The sequence below is a fragment of the Manacus vitellinus genome, unplaced genomic scaffold (assembly GCF_001715985.3).
Source record: "Manacus vitellinus isolate BGI_N305 unplaced genomic scaffold, ASM171598v3 scaffold_0_pilon, whole genome shotgun sequence".
NCBI lineage: Eukaryota > Metazoa > Chordata > Aves > Passeriformes > Pipridae > Manacus > Manacus vitellinus.
The window spans coordinates 20,604,909-20,611,465 of record NW_021938789.1 but is presented as its reverse complement, the minus strand read 5'-3'; the positions used below and the strand labels follow the sequence as shown (position 1 = coordinate 20,611,465).

Below are 6,557 nucleotides of genomic sequence, written 5' to 3'. Positions count from 1 at the left end.
TTGGACACAGCTTTATTTTGCACCATTATTTTTGTGGTTCTGTGGAGGATATAAGTTTAATCAGGATGGAATTTTGTGTGACAGCATTAGCAGAGCTTTCAGAGCATCTGTAAGCAGACATAAAGCTGCTTAATTCAACTTGGCATAATTTCAATCTTCACACTTTCAAGTACAGTTTATCTTTGGAGTAAGTCAGTGGAAACTCTGTTAAAGCTTTTAGGCATGTGGTGAATCTAAACTAATATTTACCATGTCTTAGAAATTTAGAATCTTTTAATGCCTATTTACTTTAAACCTGATCCTTGTTCTTAAGCCTTTAAAGACTGACCCGCAGTGTTGGACTACATTTAGGACTATTCATGGAAGAACATGTCTTAATGTTCAATCTTTCTGTTTTGTAGAATGTTGTATTGCTGTATTATTTTTTGCACCATGTGTCATTCATGTCTGATAAGTGCTGGAAACATGGGTTTCCTCTCTTAATTCCTGTATAAGAGTATTTTTATTTTCGTTGACTAATAAGGGAAGTCAGGTAAGTCTGTCCATAATATGGCAGCTGTATCATCCTGCTGCTGTTTTCTGTAGTTTGCTTGACTACAGAATGGAAGTACTTTGTTTAAGAATTATTCATTCTATGTCAACTGACTTCACTTATCAGTGTTACAGCCACTCATTTGTCAGTTTGTGTCTTACAGACATTTCTGTACTCTGATTTCACATGCACAGGATATTTTTACTGCAGTGGATAGCATCTGTTTTATAATCCTCTCTAAATGGCCCTGTCAAGAGCAGATCACACTTGTTGACACAATTCTTGCCCAAAGAGTTGGCAGTCTTATTGATGCCTACTGCATTGTAGGAATAAGTGATGAAAAAGGAGAGCAGCACTTAATTACCCCAGTGCTAGAAAACTGTGCAGCAAAATGCACTATATTTTTTATAAAATATTTTCAGTATGTTTTTTATTGAGATGAACAAACTGAGCAGCAACAGCCACTAACATTTTTATTTAGGTCTTTACATACTACCTACTATGTGCATTAGGAAATTACTACATCAGTCTTAACTTCCTATTTAGAGAACCTACTCATTGCTCTCAACAGCGTATAACTCTTGGGTATCAGACATACTGAGATTTCTTTGGACCTACAATCAGTTGATTTTAGTCTGTTTTTCAGTATGCCACCTGTGCATGAATCTGTTTATCCATTTTGATACATTAAGTTTCGAACCTTTGGTTCAAAACCAAATGAAACAGTGGTCAGTGTTTCAAATGCAATTGTCTAAATATTTTCAAAGTATGTGTCAAGGCTCAGGAGAAAGACCTAACTTAATGCTTCCTCTAAGACAAATATGTGTTGAACATTCTCTTTAGCAGCAGTTGCCTGGTCATTCAGCACAATGAAGGACCCACAGTGCTCTTTCTTGTCTGGTGGGAGCCTCACGGGAGACAGGAAACTGAAAATATTCTTGTTGGTCTTTGAGGAAGCAAGGATGTAAAGTATTCATCTTTAGGGAAGAAAAAAAAAGCTGCTTCTTGTTGTGAAATGGCTTGATTCTTTTTTTATATCTTCCTTAATAGCTCAAGTTAAGACGAACTTGACCATGAAGGTAGGAGTGATTGAGGCCCATCATTCCCATACAATTATTCCAAACGTAGTAGTGCACGACACCAGTAAGGACCCTGGATTGATGCAGAGAGAGGAAAACAGGTATGTCAAATATACTGTTTTGTGTCAGTTTGTTTTCTTTTTAGTTTGATAATATGCATAGGATTATCTAAGCACAGATGCTTGCCATCATCTAATTTTCTTCACTACTAGTAATAAACTAAGTCTTTAAGATTATGATATATTGCTTATTATAAACATTTAGGAGATTTCTTTTTATTTCAGCAGATATCACATAACTTGTTATTTTGTTGTTCCCCAGGCAACGATATCTACCTGGTGTATTTGCATGCTACAATATTAACAATAATAGTAATAAAGATGCGTAAGTAACTTTGCCATTTCATAAAGTGAGAGTACTGCAATATTGTCTGTTTAAGCAGAAATGAAGAGTAATAATATATAATAATTTCTTTAGAAACAGTTATGTCTTTCAGGTAATCCCAAAAGAGATTGCATGTATATTTTAACTTTATGCACATCAGCTATGATGAACATTCTCAATAGCAAAGTTACTGGTATTGTATCTATTAATTTAAAATAAAAGTAGTTCTAGGTGAATACAATAGTTTTTTTGAAGGTCAAACACCTAAGTATAATGTTATCCTTACTGAATGTAGATGATTCTAATAAATAAGTAAATGTGGAAGCAAGAGATATGTGCATTCCATGATCTATCATATTTTTCTTTTTATTAGGGAGGAGAAAAAAAGAAAAAAAGAAAAGAAGAGGTAAGACAAAGAGTAATTATGCTACTATTGCTAATATATTCAGTTTCTTCTAAATATGTTTTAATTTGGTCTTTAACAATGGAAAATGTAAATCTATTTTTTAGCAAGCCAGAAAAAAAAAAGGATGGAGAAACAGAAAAGAACAAAGAAAAAAAGGAGAAAAATAAAAATAAAGATAAGCCCAAGAAGAAAGAAAATATAGAAGAGTAAGTATTTTTCATTTAGAATGTTATGCTGTCTAATAAAATTGCTTTTGATGTAAAATTGAATCCACTCCTGAACACCCTGTAAAGATGTTTATAGATCTAGTGAATGAGTGTACAGAGTGCTGTTGTTGTTTCTAGAGTAGAGTTGTTTTGACTTAACTTCATATATGGATGACAGAAATATGCATGCATGGAAAAAATTAATCAAGACATATCTCCTTTGGATTTTGATCATCTAATATCTCGTGGATAACACCCTGCAGCAAAAGCTGTGTCATCATAAAGCAGTCTCTTCCACACACAGATCTTCCACACACAAAGGCACCTACAAGCGAGTAAACTTTTCTATGATCTAAAAGTTTTTACTTTACCTTCTCCTTGGTAAATTCATAATTTTCTGCGTAAGGACAGAAACTTAAAACAGTGCAGCAGGAACTTGTGTTGTATGATTTCCCATTCTTTGGTTTCTCTGTGTAAATGTTTTATCTTTCTCAGAGCTAGACTTTTCCCAGTGAGAAAGGAATGATAGGGATGATTTATCTCTCTTATTTAAACATTAGTAGTCATATAATATTTTTTTAAGACGATAAAATCAATTATCAGACAAGACCGTTATTTGGGTAGGAAAAAAATTAATTTTAAAATTACATGTGCCACTATAAACTGAAGTGGGACTGCCAGGGTAATTTTGCTTAGAAAAATTCAGATTCTAAAGTTTGTGTCCCAAGTCATAACAGCTTCATATTTTCCATGCACTCAAGCAACTCAACTTTAATGAAGACCATTTATTTTACAATAACAATTTCTGGAATGCTTTCTTCCTCAAAAACTTTGTGTATTTCAAGTCTCTCATTAAATCTCCTTCTCTTCCTCCCTGCTTATCCCTTAGGAAGAAGAAAGATATTTTCACCATTGATCCAGCAGGAAATATATATTACAACTGGTTGTTTTGCATCACAATGCCTGTCATGTACAACTGGACCATGATTATTGCTAGGTGCTGTACTCCTTCAATGCCTATATAGAACATCTGGCAAATCTTAATATCCCTAGATAAATAAAAAGTATTTTATTCATCACTGATTTCATGCAAGTATTTAACTTTCATTTCATGGTGATTTGCTTTTGTCTTTTCCTATTCAGAGCCTGTTTTGATGAGCTTCAGCATGACTACTTAGCAGCATGGTTTATTATTGATTATGTTTCTGATGCCATTTACGTTGCTGACATGTTTGTACGGACAAGGACAGGTAAATATACTCAATGATTAATTATTCTTTTTCATTTATTTGTGTCAGGTTTTTTAAAATAGTCAAAACACTACTGCTTGATTATCTGAATACCCGTGATGAAGTGCAAAAGTGAACAAAGACACTGAGCTAGATCTCTGAAAGACTAGCCTGTGACCTGTAAAAGTAAGAGAAACTGTAATGTATTACTCAAAGAATACATAAAACCTGAAGTATGCTAGGTACAAGCTATTCTGCCTGCAGCTGACTCATAAAGACAAAATAAACATGCAAGGCAGCCAAGTGAGGATTGGGGATTCTGAAAAACTCACACCTAAATCTGTTTTTTGTGTTAAAGGGGTATTCAAATACTTGCTTGATTTTCAAAATGATTGAGCAAGTAAGACATTCCCATTAACTTCATCTGCAACTGTTTTAAAATCTTATCTTATATTCAGAGCTATTGAGTAGATGCACTCAATATGGAACTGAAATTCCTGTGTCCAAATTCTTTCTCTTATTAACCACCCTTTCTATAACCTGTGGAGGTTTTTTGGGGAGAGTGAGGTTGTTTTTTTTTTCCCAGATGTTCACCATAGTGAAAAAATGGAGGGAAAGAATCAGAGCTTAAAATGTTTATCTTTCAAAGGTGTATAATTCAGCTCAAACTGAACCACACAGAACTAAGCTGAGTATTTATAAATAAGAAATGGCATATTAAAAAGTAAGAGAAGTTACATTCCATCTGGAATCGGCACTCAAAATATTTCTTCAAAGTACATTTGGACTGACAATAAACACAGCACATTTGAAGTTGTAGCCTTTTTTTAATATTGACAATTTTATTTTAGGTTACCTGGAACAAGGTCTTCTGGTGAAAGAAGAACAAAAGCTTCGAGAGAAATACAAGAAATCTTTTCAATTCAAATTAGATTTTCTGTCAATCATACCAACTGATCTCTTGTACTTTAAGTTAGGATTGAATTACCCAGAATTAAGAATAAACAGACTACTCAGAGTAGCTCGGATGTTTGAATTCTTCCAGCGAACAGAAACAAGGACAAACTACCCGAATATCTTCAGGATCTCTAACCTTGTCATGTACATTGTGATTATTATTCACTGGAATGCCTGTGTGTACTACTCAATCTCAAAAGCCATTGGATTTGGGGCTGACACATGGGTCTACCCCAACACCTCTGATCCTGAATTTGCTCGTCTGACTAGAAAATATGTCTACAGTCTCTACTGGTCAACACTGACCCTGACTACTATCGGTGAAACACCCCCTCCTGTAAGAGATTCTGAGTATTTCTTCGTGGTTGTTGACTTCTTGGTTGGAGTATTGATTTTTGCTACCATTGTTGGTAACGTGGGCTCTATGATCTCCAACATGAATGCTGCCAGGGCAGAGTTTCAAGCAAGGATTGATGCTATCAAGCAGTATATGCACTTTCGGAATGTGAGTAAAGACATGGAAAAAAGAGTTATAAAGTGGTTTGACTACCTGTGGACAAACAAAAAAGCTGTGGATGAAAGGGAAGTCTTGAAGTATCTGCCAGATAAACTAAGAGCAGAGATTGCAATCAATGTTCACCTGGAAACGCTAAAAAAAGTTCGGATTTTTGCAGACTGTGAAGCTGGTCTGCTGGTTGAACTGGTTTTGAAACTCCAGCCACAAGTATACAGTCCTGGAGACTATATTTGCAGAAAAGGAGATATTGGACGAGAGATGTACATTATCAAAGAAGGCAAGCTGGCAGTAGTTGCTGATGATGGAATTACCCAATTTGTGGTCCTAAGTGATGGCAGCTACTTTGGAGAAATCAGCATTCTTAATATCAAAGGTAGCAAAGCTGGAAATCGAAGAACAGCCAATATTAAAAGTATTGGCTATTCAGACTTGTTTTGTCTGTCTAAAGATGATCTTATGGAGGCTTTAACAGAGTATCCAGATGCAAAGGCTATGCTGGAAGAAAAAGGCAAGCAAATTCTAATGAAAGATGGATTGCTGGACATTGAAATTGCAAATTTAGGAAGTGATCCTAAAGATCTTGAAGAGAAGGTCGCCTACATGGAACGATCGATGGACAGGTTACAAACAAAGTTTGCCAGGTTGTTGGCTGAGTATGACGGTGCACAACAGAAACTGAAAAAAAGACTTACACAAATAGAGAAAATATTGAAGCCAGTTATAGAGGAAGAGTTTGCAGCCTTAGAAGAAGCAGATCCATCCACAGATAAACCTGGATTGTGAAAAGCAGATTAAAACACTGCCAGTAAGACTTAGGGTCAAATCCTGAATGGGGCTGAATACATGAATTTCTAATATTTGTGGGACCTGACTATTAATTACAAAAAGTTATTTGTTGAGGCAATGTTACCAATTTCCTACAAGAAGCACATATTTGGCAGGTTTCAGGCAGAAAAAGAAGAATCACAAATCAGAACGGAAGATAACATTTTGCTCTTGCACAAGCAGGTGGAATTATCTGCTAATGCATTATGTACTCTATGTAACACTCCTCTATGGCAAATGCATTCAGTCTATATACAGTCATATACCAGCAAATATTGGAAGTTTTGCTGACTATTTTAAAATAATTTCTTCGTGTCTGCCTATGGAAAGAAGGACAGTTTTGGTAACAACTATATTATTTGAGGTCATTAACCTTTATATTAAACTCGTGTGTAAATGAACACATTTTATTATCTATTGAT

The 6,557-nt window shown here is 35.0% G+C and overlaps 1 protein-coding gene across 1 annotated transcript; it reads left to right on the top strand.

Annotated features, from left to right (window-relative positions):
* The first annotated feature begins 1,605 nt into the window (after window positions 1-1,605).
* On the top strand, window positions 1,606-6,093 carry CNGA1 (cyclic nucleotide gated channel subunit alpha 1). The gene is made up of 7 exons (XM_008927435.3): window positions 1,606-1,717; window positions 1,929-1,995; window positions 2,369-2,401; window positions 2,506-2,607; window positions 3,497-3,604; window positions 3,751-3,857; window positions 4,688-6,093. Exons 1-7 carry the CDS (start codon window positions 1,606-1,608, stop codon window positions 6,091-6,093), a joined length of 1,935 nt encoding a protein of 644 aa, XP_008925683.2.
* Window positions 6,094-6,557: the final 464 nt, after the last annotated feature.